This window comes from Drosophila suzukii, chromosome 3 (genome assembly GCF_043229965.1).
Source record: "Drosophila suzukii chromosome 3, CBGP_Dsuzu_IsoJpt1.0, whole genome shotgun sequence".
Taxonomy (NCBI): Eukaryota; Metazoa; Arthropoda; class Insecta; order Diptera; family Drosophilidae; genus Drosophila; species Drosophila suzukii.
Window position 1 is genome coordinate 64,974,933 of NC_092082.1, and position 24,971 is coordinate 64,999,903.

General features: G+C 39.2%; 1 protein-coding gene across 1 annotated transcript in view; it reads right to left on the bottom strand.

Moving 5' to 3' along the window:
- Positions 1-2,302, bottom strand: part of LOC118878017 (uncharacterized) — a 53,835-nt gene extending 51,533 nt beyond the window's left edge. Inside the window, exon 1 of the mRNA XM_065865536.2 lies at positions 1,869-2,302. Within this exon, the coding sequence (XP_065721608.2) occupies positions 1,962-2,057 (96 nt within the window). The 5' untranslated portion in view covers positions 2,058-2,302 and the 3' untranslated portion in view covers positions 1,869-1,961. The remainder of the gene's footprint in view (positions 1-1,868) is intronic.
- Between the last annotated feature and the right edge of the window lie 22,669 nt (positions 2,303-24,971).

The window sequence follows — 24,971 nt, forward strand, 5'->3', positions numbered from 1 at the left end:
CATTGTTTAATCAGTTAATCGTTGAGCTTAACCTCTGCTTAATTGGTTCAGACAAAGTTCTTTTCCCTCCTCCGTATTAAAATTGTTATTAAAAATAAAGCTCCTGACAATTTCAGACTCGGCTAACAAATCGATACATTTTCAATATCCGCAGTTGTAACATGTAAATGCGCTGAGGGGGGAAATGTAAATTCTGGGGATATGTGGAAGGGCGGAGGAACCGCAGAAAAGCCAGACCGCATCGTTGTGTTTTATATATTAATTTGCGAACAATCGAAAATCGACATGTGACACGCGTTCGCTGGGCCCCTGTTTTCCCCGCCACTGTCTCATTTTTGTGTTTTTTAAATTTATGCGTTACGAATTGCATTTGCAATTTTTTCTCCCTCTTATTGTTGTTTTGCGGCTGCTCTTGTTGTAAATGCAACATCGATGAATGCAAAATGAGGGAAACAGGACGGAGGAAGCGAGAGGGAGACATCCGATGGAGGGAGAGGGAAGACGTCTTCCCTCCGTTTGTCACAAATAATAATAATAATCGAGGCAATGAGGGACCCCGAGAATCGTTCCTGTAAATGTACGATATGTGCTCATGTAACAGACCTGCATCTGTCTCTATGTCCGTCTCTCTCTGGCTCGTCTTGCCTCTCCCTCTATCCCTCTTTCCCTGCCCGGGACATATCAAAAACAATTCCAGCTCATCAGCATCATCGTTGTCAGCCCCTTTTCCCCCTATATATCCATACATTTTATACGTTTTTTTGCCTCCCCGACATTCGCACACGCCATAAATCAATGTTCGATTTTCCCAACAACAACTGGAGGGAAATTCGCAAGGAAAGAGAGGGAAGACGGGCAAGGACACAGGACATTATGTTCGCGCCATGTTTAAAATTCTTTTTTCCCGGTCTGCTGTTTTGCTTCCTTTTTTTCGCTTTTCGCTCGCCTGATTTTCAATTCTCGTTTTTGTCCAATCTTTTTTTTTTTGCCCTCAGCGCGTGTTGCATTTCATTTCATCTCATGCGTTACACACATTTCATTGTTGTTGCATTGCTCAATTCCATTTTCAATGTGGCAGCAGCGGTGGAAATGCATTACATTCTCTTTTTTTCGGTGACATGCGGGGCGCCACGGAAAAAAACGCAGGGGAAATAGGGACAGGGGAGCGGAAAGCGGAAAACGGAGGCCAGGTATTCCTATATTGCCAACCCAAGGAATATTTGTGGTAAATTGAACAGATTTCAGCTGTGCAAGACGCTCAATGGAAAATAGTTCTGAAAATAGCTCGGCGAAAGCGGGAAAGTGAATGGAAAATAAGAAAAGAAAGTTTAGCATACCAGGCGACTATATTAAATGATATATTATTTGTTAGCTTAATATATTTTCTTCGAATAGTGAGTAGTCGAAATATTTTAGACCATTAAAAACCTATTGTTAATAGGTTACGTACGATACAATTTTAAACAAATATTTTCAAATAAGGTATTCGTTTCAAGAAATAATGCCCATAATAACTATATTCCATAGTGAATTCCTCAAAGGCCAAATATTTTAAACCATTAAGAAGCCAAAATTATTTATTCACGTTCCAAGAAATAGCGCCCATGATAATAATTCCCATGGTCACTTCCCCAAAACCACTTTCTTCGGGAAGCTCATCAAAATAATGCACTCTGACCCCAACCGGAAAATAAAACCCAACTGGTATGCAGTCATAGAAATTATTTATACAAAGCATTTTCGACACTTGCTGAGCGGGAAAAAACTTTTGGCCCAGCAGCTGTTTCGAAACTTTCTAGAACTTTTGATAGACCTAAGAAGTAAAATAAACAAGTACCGAAACTGAAGCACTCAAATCGGCATTTTACCTGCAGTGGATTGAGCGACACTTTCCGTCGAACTGAAACCTCCGGAAAATGGACGAGTTGGGGGAAAGAGAAGGAACTGAGTTCGATTTTCGGCTATTTGCGATACTTTTTCCGCTTCGTCGGGGGCCGTAGTTTTCGCTTTTCGAGGATTATCGTGGACAGTAGCTCAACGGGAGTTATGGGGCACATGTTCGCTCGATACGGCCGGAGGGGGGTGAAGACGCGGAGGGGGGCGGGAAAGGACTCAGATCCATTGGCCGTGTCAGCCGCACATTTGGCTAAAATCAATCGTACACTCTGTTTATGCTAATTTTCGCGATGGTGAGAACTCATTTGCCGACGGAAAAACTGTACGGAGAGATACTTTATCGCTTTTTCTGGCCACGTTTTTCTCCGGAAAATTATTGCGCTCGAATCTCTCTCGACTCGACGCTGCGAAATTGCCAACTAGAGATGCCTCCAGTTTTGCTGGCCGCCTTAGGAGCCAAAATACAAAAGTATTTTCCGTATTTCCCCCATTTTCCGCTCTCCTCCAACGGCTTCTTCCTCTTATTTGGGAGCGTTTTGGCTGGCACTCGAAAATGCTTAACAAAAGCCCCGAAATGACAACAAGGGGGCGGGGAAGTGGGGTCAAATCAAGGCGTAATAAATTATTATACTTAAGAGAACGGCCCCCGGGGTCAAGAGAGTGAGGCAGAGAGCCGGAGTGGCCACATAATAATAACGCAATTTTCAACTAGCAATAAACTTTGGGTAAATGACTTCATTGCTGTGGCAACTATAACTTTATGGCTCTTTGATAGCCCCCATTCCATGTTAAACCAATCCCAACTCTCTTAGAGATTCTCGGCATGCGCAGTTCGTGGGGAAACTCTCTGTCTCACTTTCTCTCTGAAACGTACACCCCCTACAAAATGCCACCATCCTCGCCAATCTCCCTGCTGTCGAAAAGTGGAGGGATCCGAGAAAAGCAAAAAACAATCAAAACCAGAACAATAACAACCCGTACTATGGAAGCCAATGGGGATTCGAGTGGGAACGTGTATCCCTTATTTGGAAAAAGGTTCCGGAAAATATCATAAAAACTAATACCATTTAATATACATAGGAGAAAATTATTTTACTTCTTTAAATATCTTTATTTATTTTAATACTTCAAGAACGATAAGCTTTAAAAATATTTGCTAGTTCGCTAGAAACGGACAGACGGACGGACAAACGGACATGGCTTGATCGACTCGTCTAGTGATGCTGATCAAGAATAATTATATATATATTTATGCTGATCAAGAATATATCTACGTACTATATGGGGTCTGAAATTTCTTCTATACTGCGTTGCAAACTTCTGACTTTAGTCATTATACTCTCTGCAAGGGTATAAAAAATGTACTGATTTTTATATATTTCATCTAAATAGCTTTTAAAATCTGTAAAATTTACAAAAATGAAAGCTTCAAAAATATTTGTAGTGTTTTCTAATCATTGTTATGGTGATATTCAGTTTCCTAACGATGGCTTCCTGTGGGCACTCTCAAGTGCCTTCAAAAACCCATTTGATCCCATTGTCGCGCTCGGAGATTGTCATCGTCACCATGGCCATCATCATCTGCACATTTATTTGGCTTGGGAGTGTGCTGCATGTAAAGGCAGCTAATAAAATTAAAATGCCATATTTCAGCCGTTGATAACAATAAGTGCGCTCAAGTTGCCCCTCGGATGCTGCCGTCCTGCTTTCCCTCCTCTGCGATCTTTCCTTACTTACCACTGCGTCTGGCGAGTAGGAAATTATTTTTTGGCACGAACGCACGAACGTGCGGCCTTGCCACAAAATGTGTGGAGTCCCCGAATGGGGGTACGATTTTCGGGGGGCAGGCGACTGTTGATATGACAAAGCATTCGAGCTGTGGAAAAAATACCTGTGGCAAAACAGCCTGCAAGGAATTTTCGTAGATATTGATTTTGGCGTGTCAACGCCGACGGCGCAATTCTCTCAGCCGAAAATTATGAAAATTGAAAATTCATTTTTGGAAGGGGCTTGCCGAAGTTTTCCTTATTTCCCAGACAAGTGCGATAGGCATCTAGCTAGACAGGAGGAAATGATTTATGCGGACTTGATTTTATTATTGATTATCAACATGAGGCGGGGGGATTTTAGGATGCACTGTAAGTATTATCAATTGATGGTGAATATCCTCTTGCGGGAAATGAATATTGATTGAAGCTGAGCTGATGGAAACATAAATCTAAGTTCATACAATTTTTTCTTGTGTTGCAATTTTGTATCTTTGGCAGGCTAATCTATTAACGTGCATATTTATTCTGTGAATTGAAAACATGAATACGGATCCCTCCAGATTTCGCCTTCAGTCATGGCTTGTAATTAAATTAAAATTCCTTTAACATGACAGGCCGGGAAAACAGACACACACACACTGGCAGAAAGGAGTCAACAACAGGCGTCCGTGTCCTGGTAATGGAAAACCCCTGTGTCTGTGTGTGTTGACTGCATCTCTTGAGCTCGTTTTGTGCAAACTAAGACACGTTGTCAGCATTCATGTCACCGAAAGAGAGAGCTGGCCCACCGAGAAAGTGAGGGGGCGAGTGGGCGGGAAAGGGGCAGGCGTTGCCCTTTCAAGTGGCTTTTGCATGCCGGCCAAAAGATTTTTCATTAAAATTTTCCCTTCCATCGTCTAATAGTTTTCCTTTAGCCCGAGAAATTCTGCATTGTAAGTGGAAAAAATTTAACATTTTACAATTTTTGTTGGGGGTGTGGATGTCAAATTTCGGAAACAGGAAAACTTTAAAGCTGCATTTTGGTAACTAGATTTAACTACTTGTGGAGGAAAGTTTAAGATTTTATTGCAATTTTGTTGTTTAAGGTGTCACAGAAAGTAGGACATTTTGCGGTGATTCTTTGAAAGCTAAATTTAACTTAAATGAAGGGCAAAATAAATGTTTTGAATATTAAATAAAGTGTTTATGCTGCTCGCAAAGTCCAAACTTTAGGGGAATGGAAAATCGAGGATTTTGTTGGCCCCAAAACCATTTAATTAAAATTTTCCCCATTTCACTTGCAACTTTTTCCAATCTAAAGTCGCACGCGTTGAAATGCTCTCCCTCCTCTGAATTTTCGTAATGGACTTCGCGGCGTTTGGACAGCGTTTAAAGATCGCACTCGCGTTTATCGTTGAGGGCGAAAGCTACATGATGAGGCTTCAATCCGGCCAGACGCCACCCCCATCAAGTGGGGGTCAGGGGCAGCGGAGGGGGGTAGCCCGTCCGGGGGGAAACACAAAAATCTTTTTACGTCAGTTCTGCTTGTCTTGTTGCCTGGCATTTTCTTGCGTTGTTACCTTCGGAGCGGGAACAGTGCGAAATGCTTGGTTGCGTTGTTGCCCCGAACCACCCACCCGCTCCACCTCAGCCCCTTCCTCAGCTGCCAAGGCCTCCCCCCCTTCGAGAGCTGCCAAGTTGGCTAATTTCTGGCCACTTTGGGGTATATTAAAGTACTTCACGGGTGCCCTAAAGCTTCTGTAAAGCTTAAGAAAATGTATGACTCTTAATATTAGCTTAATCTATCCCTATCTTTCCTTTTCTATCTTTTATTATATCTCCCTTATCTAGTTTTTAGTATAATCTCTGTAAAGGATTTCACAAATTAAGGGACAGTATCTTGATTAAAATATAAAACGTTAAATTTCGGAGCAAATAAGAGTTGTAAAGGAATTGAAATGGGAAGTGATAAGTTATATTATATTATATTGAATATTTTCAAAAGATAAGTATTTTCTAGACTGTATATGCAGACTTTTATGCTCAAGAACCAATGTAGAAATGTACTTGCTTACAATTTCATAAAAAAAATGTCCATATCATATATCCCCGATCTTAAATGATTTTTAATAGATTTATTTGATTTGGCTTTATTTTGTAATCTATTGTTAACAACACTGCCTCCGTTCCGTCTGTGACTCGCCGGCAATTTCCTTTGGCGCAGAATATACAACGAAAGCGAAGCGAAAAGTTTTTGCGAAAAACGTTAAACGCAATTGTCCGTCCGCCCCCTCTGTCAGTCTCCCTTGATCTCCGCCCGACCGTCCGTCCGCCTGTCCCCGTCTCTTTCTGTCTGTCTGTCTGGCCCGGTTCATCCTTCCGCTTACCGCCATCCGCTTCCCAATCCCCACTTCCCAATGCCCGCCCCTCGGGCAGTTTAGTATATAACAAGTCAGCGTCAGCTGCTCCTTTCCGTTCCGCCCGCCACGGTTCCTATAAGCATGGCCATAGCTATAGCTATAGCGATGGCTATGGCTACTGCTGCCACTTTGTCGGCTGCCTCGAATACTTCCATGTTCATTTTACAAGTAAAACGGAAATGACAGTTCCGCAGCGACTCGAACATCTTTCGCTCCTCCGCTTCTCACGTCTGGTTTCTCCGGTTCTCGGGTTCCCGAGTTCCCGAGTTCCCCGATTCTCCGCTCCACTCCACCGCCATGGAAAGTGAAAGAAACCTTTCTCGCATAATAGTCTGTCAAAGTGCTCGAGTTGCTCCGGTGACCCGCAGCTCGCCACTCTCGAGCACTTAGCACTTGACAATCCGCAGAAGGAACGAAGAGAGATACGGAAATATCCTGGGAGATGGAAGGATATATACAGAGATAAATCAAGGATCGTTGTGATCCTAAAATATTGGGGTAGATACGTCATATTTCCATTATTAAAGCATATATGAATTGAAGCCAAATAAAATATTTAAGCTAAATATTCTATAATTTTAAGATTTCATTTCTTATTATTATTATCTTGTTATTATTATTTATAAGGATTATATTTAATTTAAGTATATCCCATCTACTCACATCCCAAGTTTCATATCGATGGGTCCAATATGTTGTTCATTAGAATCCTTTTAGTTGTATCTTCCGTATTATTCACGACAAGTGGTTACCAGAAAGTATGCAATGATTTTTAAGAACTTAGAACCGGCTATCTAATGCTCGGGAATCCGACTACAACTTTAACCCACAGAAAGTAAGAATTTAAACACCCCCCCCCACATTTTCCATCACCACTGAAGTTACTTGAACTAATTTTCTAATTATGAGTCCAGAGCAAAGAAATCATGTCAGACGTCCTCCGTTGCTCTCTCGCTTGCTCGCTCGCTGAGTGATTTATGGTTGCTGCTGGAAAAAATGTCAAAATATTTGTTGGCCAGTCTTTCGGAACCCCTCGTTCCCCCAAAGATTTCCCCCCGCCAGTTTATAGACTTGCCTACGCAATATCGAACTTATCCAAATCACTTGGCAAACTTTGCCCTCTTCCATTGAGCCCCTTCAACTGTGCTCCTCCTTCTGGTTCTATTCCTCCCATTGTTTGTTGTGAATTTGATTTATTTATTTATTGTTGGCTCTCGTTTTGTATTCGCTAATCGCCAGTGGAGCGACTGATTAGCGTAATTTTCCGGCTGCTGAGCGTTTGGATTGCTGCCCTCGATATTAATGCAAAAGTTTGGGGTTTTTCGTTGGCATTATTATTCTAAAAACTTTGCTGATACCAAATATATTTCCCCATATAGATTTGAAAAGGGGGAGTGGGATGATCGGGGGGAAGGAGAAATATGTGAAGGAGAATATGATATAGGAAAACATATTTTAAAGATCAGGCAAGATACAATTAAATGCTGTTTAAGAAATGCTGCAAAAAAATGGGTTTTTTAACATTGTTTTACATCGATTGTCCTTTATTTGAAATTATTGGGAAAGTTCTAAGACAGAGAGAAATATTCAAGTGTATTGTTCTTGAATTGAGACCATTCGTTCTTTAAACCGTGTAAGTATATTTTGGTATCAATGTTCTCAATATTAGAACAAAATGGTAATGACAAAAGCTAAATTGAGATTATTACTGACTGCACTAATAGTTTATTTGTTGTAATGCCAATTCAACTTGATTCTAGCAAAATAAAAATATTTTCAATTTCAAAAATGTCGAACGTTTTTTAAGAACATTTTCAACTCAGATAAGATCGTCCGAATTTTCTCTGTGAACCTAAAGGAGAATAAATTTTGTATTTATTTTGAAATCCGTTATGCAATAGCCTATATCGAATGCGTACTGTTAACATATCCCTCATTTTCCCGCCACTGAAAGACACCCACACATGTTGCTCCACTTTGCTAAGCCGCTGCTTTGTGCGAGCGAGACAGCGAGTGAGGGAAAGAGATGGAAAGTGCGCTAGTGCGTATTCTGTGTTTATATGCTAAGCGATTCCCAGAGGCCGGTCCAAAAAAAAAATATATTTTTGGGGCAACGGCTATGCGATGTCAACTTCCAAGTAATTTGCAAGAGCCTGACACTTTTCTGTTTCTGTAGTTTTGCGACTTTGATTTATGGGGCATCGTCAAAACACAAATACCAAGGGGCGCACGAGGGGCGGCATATGTGACTCAGGTCTGCCCCGAATAGTGGGCGTGGCATCTCATCAGAGTGTGAAGGTCAAACTTGTTACCCGCCGAGAAAACAATTTCTATTTCCGCAGTCGCTGTTTCAGTTTTGTGACACATGAAAAAACCGACCAAAAAGGAGGAAATATAAAAAGGTGACAACCCAAAGCTCCACAAAACTATGAATAAAGTCGCAAGCACACACGAATAAAAGTGCAAAAGAAATCGGAGGAGCGGGGATGAAACAAAAGTCCATGTTATTCTACCGAAAAAGTCAAAAAGTCAACTTCACATGCCCGAAAAGTCGCACAGAAATAATCCCAAAAAAGTTTTTGCGCTCAAAAACATGAAAACGTTCAACACAATGGCAGGGGCGGAGGGAAAAAGGGGATTCCAGAGGGGGCGGCTTACTGGGGATGAGTGAAAGAGAGCGCAGACGTTGATCACAAAAAGAAAAATGTCAAAGTTCTTCTTTTGCGGTCTCCGAGGTTCTTTAAATGTTCTTGGTAACAATTTCGGTTCAGTTTCTTCGACTTCTGTTTTTTGGGGGCTGTGTTTTTTTATTCTTGGAACAAGCGACAAGGGAATTTCGCACAGAAGAACGCTACTCTTTTTTAGGGCTTGTTTGAGTACAGTGGTTTCTCAGATGTTGTATCTTAAAGATTCCTGGATTAAAACTAGAAATTCCATCCACTTATATATGTAATTGCGTTCATTAAAAATAAAGTCCTCTCTGTATCCGAAGCATTTAGGTATTGTTTAGTCTACATTTTTCGATTTCCAGCCGTATTTATTTGTATTAGTTCGAATTATTGTTGAATAATTTTACCTATTGGCTTAAATGTTATTTATCCAAATTTTAGAATTAAATTTTTGCATTACAAGTTATAATTTTTTGATGAAGCCTTTATTATTTGCTCTTAAATTAAATTCCATTTTTCATAAATGGTTATTATAATTATTCAAAATATTAAAATACCATTGAAAATTAAAAAGGTAATTTTTTCAACAAGATATTTTTTCCCACATTTCCTTCCACTAAATTTGAACACCTTTCTACCATTTTGCTTAACCTAACTGAGTTTCTGGTAAAACAGCTTCTGGGCCGGTCATTCGTTATTTTTGTGGTTGTCACGCTTCTGTTAACATGAAAAGGAAGTGCACGTCAAAGCTTAGACACAAACTACGAAGCGTAAAGGTGCAAGTGAAGCCAGAATAACAACATTCATTGCAATTGCCACCCGGCAAATGGAACAAAAAACCAACGTAAAGAGAGGAAAACCCGGTAATAATAATAACAATGGATTAAAGGGCATCCGAAGCCAGCAATGCGTGCCAGCGAGAATTTGTTGAACAATTTCGCCAAGAGAAACCGAAGGAGAAAAAGCACGGCTTGCATAAATGAATAAATGACTGGCAAATGAAAAGGGAAAACTAAGTGGAAAACCGGGGGAGGAAAGCGGCGAACGCGAAGCACAAATTACTAACAATTAAATGGCGAACAAAGTAAGCCAAGCTGAGCCAAGCCGCAATTATCACATCACTGGCTAACTGAAGACCCCTGAAAGTCCCCCTGAAAATCCCCCTAAAAGCCCCCCAGAAAACGGAAAAAAGAGGGAAGCCAACTCTAATTTATGAACTGAAGCACAAGAAGGAGGCGATGCACAGTGGAATTTTGGTATTCCTCTGCTCTTTTTTCGCTCTAGTCTTTTCACTTTACTTTCGAACCGTCTTCAAGGTGAACAGCGATTTGTTAAGATGCAGCGATAAACAGGTAACAAAAAGGAGGAGGAAGGGAACGGCCATAAAAAAGTTGTAGGCCTAACAGGTGCTAACTGTCCGCGCGGCAAATTTTCAGGCTAGCAAAGTAATAACCATAATAGCCCAAGGCCCGGGGAGTTTTTCCTTCTTCCGAGCCACCCCTTCTACAGAACCGCTTTTTTCCCAACCAAATTGACAACGATCCAATTTCATAATGAAAATTTTTGCCGCTGTCAGCCTTCAATTGAATTTGATATAAGAAGCAAGCGAAAATACAAAAAAAAAGTGAACAACAGAGACGGCCAAAGTTTTGCAGGCTAAAATAGTCCCAGCGAGGGATATACACAAACACACATCTATAAGTATAACCCCCATGAAGAAATCCAGCTGACAGGCCAGAGAAAGAGATAGCGCCAATTGAAGAGCGGGTTCGAGGGAGTTCTCCCCCATCTGTGTTTGTTTTTGGTCCTCTTTTTTGTATAGTTATATCGAGTAAACGAAAAACAAAAACTTTTTTCCACTTGAGTAACTTAAGTGCCAATTCCATCAAAAAAAAAAGAAGAATAAAGAAAGACCCGAGAAGACAGCTACGAAAACCAAAGCCAGCTAAAGTTGAATTAAAGAAGCGCAAGAACAATATTTGGCAATTGGGGGAACTTGGCGTCCGAGGGTGTGCATTAAATTGATGTGAGAATCGATTGAAAGCCAAATGAAAAGCTGCTTAATGAATCTGATTGGAGAAAATGAATGTGGCGTACATGGAAGTATTTAAATATAAATAAAAACTTAACGTTTTCTAAAGGTTGATGGGAACAGAATATTTTCAAAGATAAATAAATGAGTAAAGAAATAACCTCTATAACAACATATAAACTTTTTAGTGATAAATAAATGATTAATGAAATCACCTCTAATAAATAAACAACAAATAAATGTTTAAATAAATCATTTACAAATCAAAATTTGCAATGATTCTACCATTACAACTACGTAACCACGATAATTCTAAATATTATATAAGTAGTCATTATCAGTTTCTGATTGATTGAAGTAATATAAAGGAAAGAACTACTTTCAAAGTTAATAACATGTGTTGGACCATTTTGAAAGTGAAATATTATTTTTTTCTGGTCCTATTACTTTGTTAACGCTAATAAAGTCATAAAAATGTAATGATTTATTTAATCACCAATTTCAAAATTAAGTAAATACAACTTTTTATTATTAGATCAAAATGGTCTATCTGTTTTAATTAAAACTAAACGCATATAAGAACTCATTTCCGATTCTACTGCCTCTCAATTCATACGAGATTCACTCATTTTAAATTAAAAAAATTAACATTAACTTTTTAAAGATACAAATAAAATTGAACATATTTGCAGGAATAATATTTTTCTGTTTTGCCGTCGGCGTGTTTATAAAACGTCTTTCCTTCAAACAAAAATTATACAAAATGCGCAAGAAAATCGAAATGAACTTAAAAGGCAGTAAATAAGTAATGACACCGATGAACTTGAAAGCTTTTATCGACCTTTAATTGTTTTTCAAAGGAAAAGATGAATAATGGCCGCGCGAATCAATTTGCAAAAACCCCAAAAAAAGGGAGGAACACACACACAAGCACACACAGGGCACACAAACACACTAGCAAGCAACAACAATAGAGAGCAATGGAACGGAAAGGCGGCCATGATTTGCCGTCGGCAAATTCCAAAAATCCTCGATTTCAACCATTGCGGAGCGGAGTTCAAAGTGAAGAGTGAAGAATTCGAGTGGCGGATGCCAAATGGCAGAACCAGAGAGGAATCGAAACTGAGGCTAAAAGAGCGCGGCAACCCTCTTATGAAATAAGGAAGAGAATCCTCTCTTGTCCTGTTTTTCTCTTAAGAACAGCGCACAGCTGTTGCAGCAGTTTGGCGCCAAAATTATAGCCCCTCTCACTGGAAGTTAAGAGATAGCAAAAGCACCGACTGAAAATGCCTTTGCCTTCCAGTCAGGAATAATATTTTGCATTTGCCTTTGTTTTTGCCCCTTCCTTTGTTTTTCCTTATTTTTAATCGAAATTTAATTTCATTGCCAAATCGAACGATACCGATTACTGCCCTCGGCTGACTCGCATATTGATCGAGTTTATTAAGCCGATATTAACATAAATTCTGCGCTGTATTTGTGGCACGCAACATAAAACTTTCGATCATTTAAGGCAACCAACAAGAATTAGATTTGGCTTAGGTTATGTTTGTCTTTAGGCCATTCGCACGTTTGACCCCCTTCAAGGTAATCGCTTTTGGCCAAACAATAGTAACGGGGTTGGGCCAACAGTCCAATTATTTTCGCAACACTGTAAGAAATGTGTAGGTTTTAAATAAACAAAAAAAAAATCAAGAAAAACAAAGCATTGGCTGAATGTTTTTAAGTTTAATATAAAACCTCTTTTTATAAAGTCCAGATTAATCTTTGCGTTAGTATTATTTTTTACAATGTACTTTTAAATTAAAAATATAATAAAACAATTCTTTGGAAAATGTACCTTTGTTAATCGTAACAACAAATAATTATAATCCTAAAACGTTTTTAGCATTTAAAGAGACCACCCCTCTATAAATTTGGCATATGTTTTTCGAATTTTATTATAATTTTTATAACTCTTTAAATTGAAAACAAAAATCTAATATAATAAAAAACTATAATGTTGTGACTGGATGTATACAAAAGTGCTTAGAACAATAATATTTTAACAAACCAAAAATGTTCAACTATTAATGCTATACACTACCTAGAATAAGAACCAATCCTAATTTCAGAAAACCCTTCAAGCCATGCCAAATCAAAACCAATCCGAGAACCTCTCAAACCGAAATCCATAACGAAGACCTTCGCATTCCTACGCATCCGCTCCAGTATCTCAGTTTCTGTTGGTGTTTCTGTCCCCTGTCAGTTGGTTAAGATATCGGTATATGTGCATATATATATAGCCCCAGTCCCGTATCGATTTCCAATTGGAAGTCCCAACTCGCACGGCTGGCGAAACAGAAACAGAAAATAATTAAGTTCTCAAAAGATAAAAATCATGTTAGCCGCAGATCAATTAGTTGATTTTTACCATAACCCGGGCATATATCAATTTTTGCTCTGCAGCTCCACAGCCTCTTCTTCTTCTACGACTACGTGTTGTGCCCGAGGTGACGCCCCCACCGCCTCCACCCGCCGCCCACCTCACCACCCCCTCTCCCAGGAAAAAAGTGGTCCGCTTAGTGCATAAATTTACATATGAGAATGTCTGGAAATGCTTTTTGAAGGCTGTTGAAATGTTGCTACAGCGGGGGTTCAGTGGGTTAAGGGGGTTAGGTGGCGGGGGAGGGTGTTGGAGGTTTCTCCTTGGATGTAGCACCTGCTTTTTGGCCTGGAGCAAGACACTCGGCTGGCCAAGAAGGAGCCTCGAACGGAGCCTGATACTGGACATGCACATGCTCGGACGTCAGTAACTCATTTATCGCTTAACTGGAGTTGCCCCTCCGAACGCCTTTTAACCAGGTCCAGCTGTGCACAGAAAAAAAGTATCTCCAAATAAACTTTATACTTTGAAAAACCAACCGTTTTGAAGAACTCATCTAACAAAAATTAATACCATAAGTGCAAGAGCAAGTTCACACTTATTTTCAAGCTGTTTTTCAAGAGCAAGGTCACACTTTTTTTCAATGTCTAATACCTGTTATTAAATTTTGGATAAAACAAATAGTAGTAAACATTTAAGTCGATATTTTTTCCCTGTGTGCTATCAGTTTCTGTTTCGATTTCACTGCTCTTATTTTATTTTATTTTGACAACGAATTTGCATGCGCTGGAAATTGTGTTTTGAGGCTTGTTAATTTTGACTAAAGTCGCTGCAGTTACGTGCTGCGTTCGGTTCTGTTCCCAATCCAAATCCCAGATCCCAGCACCCGGCTCCCAGAGTCGCGGCCCATTGCGTGACTGACCCAACCTGAGAGACTTACGCATGCGCGCGCTTACAAACGCCAAACGGAGTTTCACAAAAAAAGACAGCAGCGGAAAAAAATAAACTGGCAGAAACAGCGAGCAAAAAACGACTGGTAAGGAAAAACAAGTAAAATGTGAAACAAGAACCAAAACAAAGTGTTCGATGTTTCCGTTTCAAATTCTGTGGAAGAAGACATTTGCCAAGGCCCCAAAGTCTCGGGTCCGTTCCATTGTGGGACCAAAACCGATCCCGAACCCAAACCCAATCCCAAAACCAGTGAGATGGGACAGTGGGACCTCGGGACGGAGACAATTGGCGCGCAAACAATTGTTCGGTTCGTTCTTTGGTTTGCTTTGGTCTCTGCTCGTTGGACATACGAAAAAGTAAGAACAAGTTCGGTATTTTGCTTTAAAGCACTGCTTAACTGGGAAGAACGGCTAGCCAGTGGAGTTGGTCTAAACAGTGGGTTGAGTTGGAGAAACTAGCGTTAGAACCTAAAGATTACTAAATTATTTGCATTCCAAGGAATCTATTTATTTAAAAGCAGGCACAGACAAAGAGGTATAGCTTTAAAAAACTTAAAATTTTCACAAGATCATTAAGTTACTTTCATAATTTCAAAAGCTGCCGTTCTTAATCTAAATTTTCCTGTCCTATTCCCCTGTTTTTCACTGCAATTTTTTTTATAGAATTTATTTTCCATTTCATTGAAGGGTTAATTAAAAATTTGTTACTTTGGAAAACCTTTTTTATGTATAACTGCTAGAACCGATTGACACAGTACAAGTCTACTAAAAATAAATGTGTAGGAAGAGTATTTAAAATATCTTTGAATTTATTAAAAGTGTCTAAATATAGTTATCAATTCAGAGGCAGACATTTAAAAATTGTAAAATTATATATGAAAAATATATTTTAATTTATATGAACTATGGATTCTTTCTTCCTAACAGTGTTACTAAAAATTCCAAATCGAACCAAGGTATTTATTTTAATCAAAATTATGTCCACAGAATTCCTAGCCACGCCCACTGTACCCATCCCGATGCTCATCCAACTGGGCGATTGTGGCGCAGATAAAAGAAAGGCACTTGAGCATTACATCGGCGAAGGCAAGCCAAGATTTCTTTTTGGGCCGAGTCCAGCAGAACAGCAAAAGGGAAAAAATCGGCGGAAAAAGTGCAAGGGAATTAACAATTCATTTTATTGTTAAGTATGCGGTCTGGCGGGCCCACAAATGGGGAGTTCGGGGAGTCCCGGCCTCTCTTTTAGACCATCTTGTTAGCCCTGTCTGCGGATTCTGCGCTGCTTCGCTTTTCGCCAGCCGGAGCATCCTTCCTCATAGTTAATAATGCGATAATTTCATTTTCATTCAAAGCAAATCGAAGGCAGCAACAACAAAGGGGCAAGAAAAGCAACAGCTACCGGATTACGGGCCATAAAAAAGAAATAAAACAGAAAAAAGAAAAGGAGGGAGGTTGTTGCTGGGCTTCTTGGCGTGTTGCGGCAACATGTTGCCCAGGTTTTTTCCCTCGTTTTTTTATTTCGGGGATGGAGAAAAAACCTGATGCATGCGCAAAATTTAAATTATGTTGTTTTGTCGCATGTTTCTCTCTTCTTCTTCTGGCTGCGCTTTGTCGTTGTTAGTCTTTTTTTTTAGTTCTTAAAGCATTATCAATGAATAAATGAAAATGTCTTTTGTCCAGGGAAATTGTTGTTGCCGCAGATGTTGGCATGCAACTTGCAGAACGCTTAACATCTTCCTTAAGTCGCTGTTTTGTGTCACAGCCAACTGTCATTTGTACATTGAATTGCGGCCTCGTTCTCTTCTGTTTTCCTCGTTGCCCGGCGATATGTTCGATTTGCATAAAATCACAGGAAGCACTTAGGATTAATAGCGAGCGCCCCGAGTGTCGCGGGTTAAACATTTGTGTAGCAAAAATTGATTCAATTTGGGGCCTACCTTTTTCGACGAATGCGCGGCTAAATCCTCGTAATCCATGTAAGTAATCCGCGATTGTTGTCCATTTACAGCTGGGTTAATCCAAAATTGCACTGCAAAGAAGGAAAAAAGCCATTTAAATTGTTGTTCAAATTGTTTCCCAGGAAAATTAACGCCTTGCGTTTTGGCTGGCGCCATCCGTTGGCGGGTGGCTGAAGCTCACATGTAAAATTGTGAGTTGTGGGAAAATATGTGAACTTTCTTATACAAATACGTGTTAATTATATTGAAATTGTAAAAAAAAATAGAATATTTAAAATGTTATGTTATTTCTTTAATTGGCAGCTTAGTAAAGTTATACACTTTTATGAAAATACCATTTAGAACACATATCCACGATTAAAAATATAACAAGAGATTGTATGACTAAACAATAATAGGAGTATTTAGGTTTTTTTATGTTTATCATAAATAATTAATTTTTATTTAGGTAGCTTGTAATTACATTATTAAATTTTATTTATGCTATTTTTTAAATGGTATTTGGAATTTCTGGCTACATGTCGTATGAGTAATTTAAATTAAATCTTTGTAAAAACAGAACGTTTTATCTTGTGCTTGGCTATAATTACTTTAAGAGCGAATTGGTGTATTTAAGAAGCAAACTAGAATTTGTGTGTACACTTTTGGGTATTATCTATCCCACAGCAATTATTACGAGCAACAACTCAAAGACAAAAGTTTCTTACGTTCCATTGCCATTTTTTGACATTTTCCCACCTTTTAATGTCACCAAGTCAGCTCGCATACGGAACCCAGAAAAAAGGAACGATCGGCAGCAAAAAGATCACTAACAGCCAAAGTGCCAAAGTGCCCAGAACAACAAGGAAGCTGGCCATGGCCAAAAGAGCCAAAGACCAAGTGGCAGACTGTCAGGTTCAGTTTCAGTTAAAGTTTAAGTTTGGGTTCCAGGTTCACAGACTCACAGATTCAGGCTCGACTCCGGGGCTGCTGTCATATCCTTTTGCGGTAAGCGACTGAGAAAAGGGGGGAAAGGGGGAGGAGCGGATATTTGAGCCCGCTTCTCATTCATTTGCGCCAAATGTCATTATTGTTGCTCGTTTGTTGTTGCCCCTTTTGTGGCCGCTGCTGCCTCTTTTTGTGGCATCTTCGGGTCTTTTGTAAAACTCCCTCGTTAAACAGATTATTTTCACACCCGACTTCGGTTCCTGGCTGCTGCCAATTTGGTAAGTGAATTGAATGGAGTGGCCCAGAGTCTGCACTGCAGTTCACTCCTTGCAGGCGTTAATAATGCGATTTCAATGCAGTTGGTTCCACTGGGAATAAACTTAAGTATTTTTGCATATTTAATATTGTCGTTTGACGAAAAAACTACTTGCATCTTTTAAAAAAGAATTAAATCAATCAACAAATCAATAAGATGCAAAGGCATTTAAAGCAATACAGTTTAGTTTAATTTAACCAAATAAAATATTTTAAGCACATGTAATATTTCTTCGACTAAATATTATTATAATATTTTCATTTCTTTATAAATAACCTTTTTATTTATAATAAAACGATCTAGTTTTTTGTGCAGTGCGGACAAAATTCAAAGACCCTCAAAGTGCGAAATGTTTTCCTTTTTATATTTATTTAGGGAGACCTTATGAAAGCGACAGAAGGAGTGACACATGTATGCACCTGGTTTAGAAGGTTGCGGTTCCAACAATGGGCAGGCTTCGATTTGGCTTTGAATCCGCTGATTGTTAATTGCGCGAGGTATGAAAAGAATTACCAGAGCTTTAGATATCAGTTTTTGTTTTGCAAGTCAAGATTTAGGCATTGATGGTAAAGATTAGATATACAATTATTATTTCTTACTCAAAGTTTAAGGTTTATTTTTTGTTGAGTATGTTGTTCAGCCTTCAAAATTGACTTTTTTTAAACTCTTACAAGTTTCAAAAATGTTCTAACTATTTACCTGAGTGTATAGACCGTCCATTTGATGCCATTTGGTTTATTACAACATTTATCTTGAGAAAGCCAATGATATAGCTGCTCCCCTCTCAATCAAAATAATCATCGCTGAAGAAAGTGAAGGCTTCGAAATTTCAGTGGTTTTCCCGGTCCCCCCAAATCATTTCGCACCCAAGACTCGAAGGTATTTCGCTTGAAATTATTTTTGCGGACACGCTCCGCCGCACGTAGACCCGCGAAAAAAACGAAGAAGCAAATAAGCCCTTGGAATTCAAAAACATTTTATGGCATTAGAGGGGGAAGAGACCACCTAGGCGTAACTGTGGCCAAATTCATATGCATAATTTTTGCGCTATTTGCGCCGTTTGTTGTGATCGCGAAAATATTTTTGCGCTCGCTGCGTAATTGTTGAAAGTCAGGCAAGGCAGGGCCAGCATACCGAGGGATAAAGATACTGGGGGGCTCGAGGGACTGACACGTGAATGACAGATCAGACATACAGCTCACGCCCAACATCAGAAAACATCCATAAATATTTTTGTCATTTAGCCCCCGGCAGCGGCACTCGATGCGATTTATGGCCGGGTCGTAAAAAAACCGTAAAAAGCCTTCCACCGAACCGAGAAAATCGTGAAATTAAACAGCGAAAATAGTTTTTTAGCCGCTTAAGTCGTCGATTGTGATCGAAATATTTAATTAATTGGTCGAACCCCTCGATAGATCGATGGATCGCTGGAATTGTTCGTGGGTGGGCCACCCGTCCCCAAATCGGTGTGCGTTCGTTTGATTTATGCAGACAACGCGGACACATTAAGCGGCATTTGAATGCGCAGTCGCCGATGCCCAAATCCAAATTTTGCACTTGTCGCTAAAAAAATTCGGCGTAACGAGGATTGCAGTCGCTACACTCAGAAAAAAAAAACAGTCAGCAAATACTTTGTCGAAAGGAGTGCTTTTAAAAAGTGCAGGAAGTGCATTTCCTCATCTATTACAGACTCATATGGATTGTGATAATTATTGTTTCAAAGCTTCGAAATTTACAACGAAATAACTGGAATGGTCCCACTGTATGTAAATATATTTGACATCTGATGCCCGCAGGAAGTGTAAGCGCCATCCGACGGTCGGTGGCTGAACTGTGCTGAAAGCTCAGGATGAAGGATATTTTTTGAAGGTTGTTGTCCAGACTAAAGGATAATAAAGGGAAAGCAGGAGGAGCGGTGTCCCGGCTAAAGGATAACTAGGAAAATTTAAAAGAGAAAAGTGGGAAATGCGTGAAACAAACGCCACCTATTGGTCCTTAAGGGTTTTTAAAGTTTATATTTTTTTCAGAAATTTTTAAAGAATCAGGCGTTGCCACTGGCAAATTAAAAGTATCCGTCCTAACAGACCGAAAAAATGCTGATTTTCTAACAGAAATGTTAAGATGTAACGTTTTCTAACAGTGGCAGCTTTCTTAATTCTGTCAAGGATATTCCACTACCTAAGAAGATAACCCTATAATTAATTTAATGAACAGGATTATTTAAAAAAAATCTTTTTAGTATTAATGCTAACAAACCTAAATAATTGTATATTATAGAAATTAGATTTATTTGTTATTAAAAATGCAATAAATTAATATCTTTAAAAAATGATAGCACCGAAAACATATGTTTTATCCAAATAAATCTTCCTTTTGAAACCACGATTGCGTATTCTACGGAAGCCTTCATTTTTCACCCTCACTCTTGCCCCACACATTTTTCCTGAACTCAGCAAATTTAAGCAATTAAATAATAATAAATAAAAAATGGTAAAGAGCGCAATCAAAATTCAAAGCGAACAAGATGTCTTGGGCATGTCACTTAACCATCATCGTCATGCAAGTCAACAGATTTCTGGATAATAAAAAATGTATAAAAAAAATTATCAAAGATGTACGAAAGTTTGTAAATCATTTGTTGACAAAATACGAACAGAGCCATATTTAGAAGACCACACACAGCCACTAGGCTCAGACTCAGTGACGGCAAGAAATATAAAAAACATATAAAAAACAACAGGCCAAAACGTAAGGCAATAAAAAGTAAAGTTCCTTTTAATTTTATGACAGAGCCGACACTTAATAAACAATAATCATCATCTCAAGGGGAGATGATCTTGATCTTCAAGTGGAACTTACTCCTCGACTCCACTTCGCATTTATATTTTCCATATTTATAGCTTCTTTTTTTAACAAAAATAACCAGTGAGTCCCAGGCGTTTATCCCATGTTTTTTTGCTGTCGGTCTTGTGGCAACGAGATTTGCATTTTGATGAATTGCAGGCGAAAGATGGAGAACTGAGTTTGAAGTAACCTGTAAGTCATTTTCGTGACACTATCTGAAATGCCGGTGGGGAGACTGGGGGACAAAGTGCCAGAGCAGCTCATGTACTATTCTTTTTTTTTGAGCTTCTGGTTTCTTGTGTGACTTGAAATTTAAATTAACCTTTTGGTTTTCGGACTTTTTTGCCTCCTCAGCTGGGGTAATTATTTTTTCATTTTGCGAAAAAAGACCGAGTTAGCTTTGGCTGGATGTGAGTTATTGTGCAAATTAAAATGAACGATGTGTCGGTAAGGTCGCCTTTTGTTGTCGTAGCGCCAACGATAAAGTCCCCCTGCGGACCCTGAACCTGAACCGCAAGTACGATGTTTCTGGCATTTTTTCTATATTTTTTCCGTCGTGTTTCTATATCTTGTTTGGCTGTCTAGCGCGTACATGATGTGACTATGATTCGTGTTGTTCGCTCCACGCCATGAATTTGCCCTGTCCATGGCGGTCGAGGCGATAAGAATCTCTCCCGAGTTCCCAGTTCGGAGCGGTCCAGATGAAAAGCTTGCCCCGGCGAAATATTGACTAAATGCCGGCGGAGAAGGAGGACCGTCCGACCTGACAGCGGTAAGTGATTAACTTTTTACATGACTCCGTCTTCACGGTCAGCACTTTCTGATTCAATCTAAATTCATAAGACAAAAGCGGCAATTTCGGCGGATTTTTTCTGGTTAGTGACTCAGTTTAGAGAGTGCCGTTATGTGGATGTGGCTGAACTAGTTGCCATTTAATCGCAGGTCAACCATCTTGATTTATTAATTTGCCAAATGATTGAAGGCTTAAGGGCTTGTTTGGGGTGGAAATTGAATTTTAGTTGGCTTCCTTTGAATTTATTATTTCAAGGCGTTTTATACTTAAAGAGGTTAAGGTTTGAGAGATATAAGGTTGTTAAAGTAGATATAAGAAAACCAATTTTCAATTTAAATCCTTTATAAAGGTGTCTAAAAGTATGCAGTAAAAATATGAATTGAAAATATTCTGTTGCACACTTTTATACACCCTTATAATCACTTACAGTGAGCAGTAAAAATATTAATTACACATATACTATCGCAAACTTTTATACACCCTTATAATCAGTTATACAGGTGTCTAAAAGTATGCAATAAAAATATGAATTAAAAATATACCGATGCACACTTTTGTATCCCTTTCTAAGTGATTTAAGATCCTACTGATTTCTGTAGCTCATTCGATAATATATCAAAGCTTGTCTAAAAATTCTATAATATATTAATGTTGACATAAAAATCCATATTAAATTTCCTGAACTAAGTTTTCAAAAGATCCCAGTTCAAACTTCCGCTTATATTACTCAGTTTTCTCTGGTCGATTTAAGCTAAACTTGTAGGTTGGACTCTATACCGAGTACACTTGTCCACCTCTCTTTCTATTTTTCTCTTTCTCTCAGTCAATTTCCATTTTGGTAACCAATTGAGACTTGGAATTCGCCATAAATTGCATGTGCGACAACTGTTCCTCTGCAGCTGTGTGTGTGAGGGTGTCTCTGTGTGGGTGTAATGCTGTAGGTGTGATTGGGACTGTGTGGGTGGAGAGGTGGAGTTGCGGCTACAAGCTGAAAATGCTTCTCAATGAAGTCAGTTCATTTAAGTTCAACTTATGATGCGGCAGAAATTTGCAGACAATGTTGGAAATATTTCAAACTCAATTCCGAAAGGGCGACCTCAAATGCCTAGGTTTGTGTGTGTATATATATTTGAACAGGGGTGTGTGGGTGAGGCTGGAAAATATGCAAACTTGGTTTGAATTTTGAATGACCTTGGCATAGAGGAAATGGCAAAAAGCATTATTTAAACTTAACAAGGCGACAACTGGGAATAGCCTCTCACAGATACACACACACACAGTGGGGAATCGTGTGTGTGTGCGTGTGGGAGGGAGAGGAATACATGTAGGTAGGGTTGATGGTTTCGGTTGAGTAGCAATTTGTGCCGAACTCAATCAGAGCACACGGCAACCCATTAGTCTCCTCACTCCTCTGGGATTTTCAGCCCGAAAAAGGAGGTGTGGCCAACACACGCATACAGCAGAGGATAAAATAATAGAAACAGAAGTTTAAAGTTTACCATGAAATACTAAAGTTATAGATATATGGTTGACGACATTTAAGCATTTGTTCGATTAGTTTTAACTCTCAACTAAGGATAAAGGAAAAGCTTAAACACTTAAACAACTTACAATTTAGTAATAATTGTTTAAAGGTAACTTTAATAAAATATACTCCTTTAACTGTTGGGTTACAATTATTTCATATACAAAATAAACTTTTTATAAAAATTGATATTCTAAAAATATTCCCAAAGTTCTATTCAGCTCTATTATTTCAGCAGTTAACACATTTTCACATGTGAGGCCCTCTGTCTCTGCGTGTATTTTGCTAATTTACTAGACAGAAATACGCCTTTAACCCACCTAGCTCATTTATTATATAAAACACAACGGCCAAAGGGAGTCAAAGGGTGCCGGGAGGGGGTTAAGGGGGTGGCAGGGGACAAAGGACAGGGCGACAGGTTAACTGGCAAGGCAGCTGCTGAGCCTGATTGCAGTCCTTGGCAAAAGGAAGTCGAAAAAGCCGCAGGACTCATCGGCGTCATCGTTGCGTCGTCCTCCCTTTGGGCTTTGAACCCTTTTTTGGCTTAGCTCCTGCTGTTCCTTCCTCTATATGTACGTACATATCTATATATCCATGTATGTTTCGAGGGTAGCAGAGTGGAAAAATCGTGTTAATTTTGGAAGGTAGCGTGGAGACGGAGATTTTGGTGTACCCATTTTATATGAGTTTTTAATTACAGAAATTAGTTGGCTTCCGTTTGTCGCGCCCCTTTATGTTTTTCTTTTTTTGTGAAACTGGGGAGATTTTTTGATATATAGTCATTAATAAAAAAGCAGATAAATTATTAAATTTGTAATTATTAAAATACATGAATTCGTTTGAAGTTGATGTATTTCCAAAAATATAAGAAATATTTTTAATTTACAATCCTTAAAGTGTTCAAAATGGATCCCTTAAATACCCGTTTTATTACCAAATTGAATTGGTTTAATTCAAGCATAAATCGCCGAAATTATGAAATATTTAAATGCAACTATCAGGCTTCAACAGATACAAAAACAGAGGAGAAAAACATGCAAAACGCGAGTGCAGCCAGAAGAGGGAAAAAAAGTTTTGTCAAATCAACTTCCTTCCGTTCCCGTTGCGCAGAAAATGAAAAATATCATATGAAATTAACCCCGCCGCGGGCAGGAAAGCCACCCCAACCCCCGTGAACCACCCTGGGTAGAAAAGGGTAGCTCGAAGGACAAGGGGCGGGGAATGCGATGGCCGAGGCAGACAATGTGGCAACAAATTTGTATGTAAATGTATGCAAAAGTAATTAATCATAGTCGCACATGCACGCACACTCTCACACAAAGACACTCGGGCACTGCGGACTTTACACAGACATGCAAACCAAGAAAGGACTGTCTCTCACACACAGATACCTATATAAATACGTGGATGGAAATCCTGGTCGTTGGCTGAGGTGCAACTTGTTTAAAGGTTAACTTCATTTTTATTATATTATGACAGGACAGGGCGGGATTTCGGTTTGGATTTGGGTGCGAGGGAAATCCTTTTAAGGCAGGGATGCGAATTGGGGGTGAAATAATCGGGCTATTCGCGGAACTAACACAGTTAGCCAAAGCGAATAAAATCCAATTGTATAAATCAATCTGCCTCTTGGTAAGGACGATAAATTATAGACATAAACAAGGCATATAATAAACGTCCTTGAACTGTTAAAACTTAAACAAATCCATACAAGCAGTAAGCTTTATTTTAAATAATAGGATTTCAAATATAAGTTGAAATCAATTAAACTGAAACAATTATATCCCTTACCCAAACACAATATGAAATAAATTATTGCATACTTTCTGGCGAATATTATAGAAAGCATCTGAAATAGTTTTCTGGCTCTTTTACTTATCTCATCGATATAAAACTTATTAAAAGTACTGGGATTAAGAGTTCTATAAGGATCGAACCTAACAAAATTTAAGAAAGTGAATCATTTATTGGTTATATACACTTTGTAAGATATTTATATATTTTGAGCATTTCGTAGTTGTTGTTTATAGATTTTATTCGGGACACTGAGCCAATTGCTTTGAGAAACCCGCATTTAAAAACCGTTTAGTCTGCACGGCTTGGGTTTCATCTTCCGGAAGACTCCTTGCACCATCCCCCAACCGCCTTTCCCCTATCCTTTTCCACAAAAAGGGTCTCAAGTGGAGTTGTGTGCGTGTCCGTGGGCGATATTGAAATTTGAGACCGCAGAGGTCGACAAATCCTTTGGCCCATCGCATGACAACATGTGGCGATGCAGGAGCATCAGCAGCAGCCATTCGCCTCGTCCTTTTTGCTTCTGTATGTGTGTGTGTGCATGTGAGTCGTCTGTGGGGTTGCTTATATAACGATAACAGTGGCGGCCATGATACTACCGCCTGATTTTGATGCTGCCGTCGCTTAGTGCGACCCAAGCGATACCGAGCAGACAATGGCGGTGGTGGAAAATTCGAGCCAGCGACACATGTGCCACGTTTCCATGGGCGGCGAGGGGGATTACAGGGGGTGGG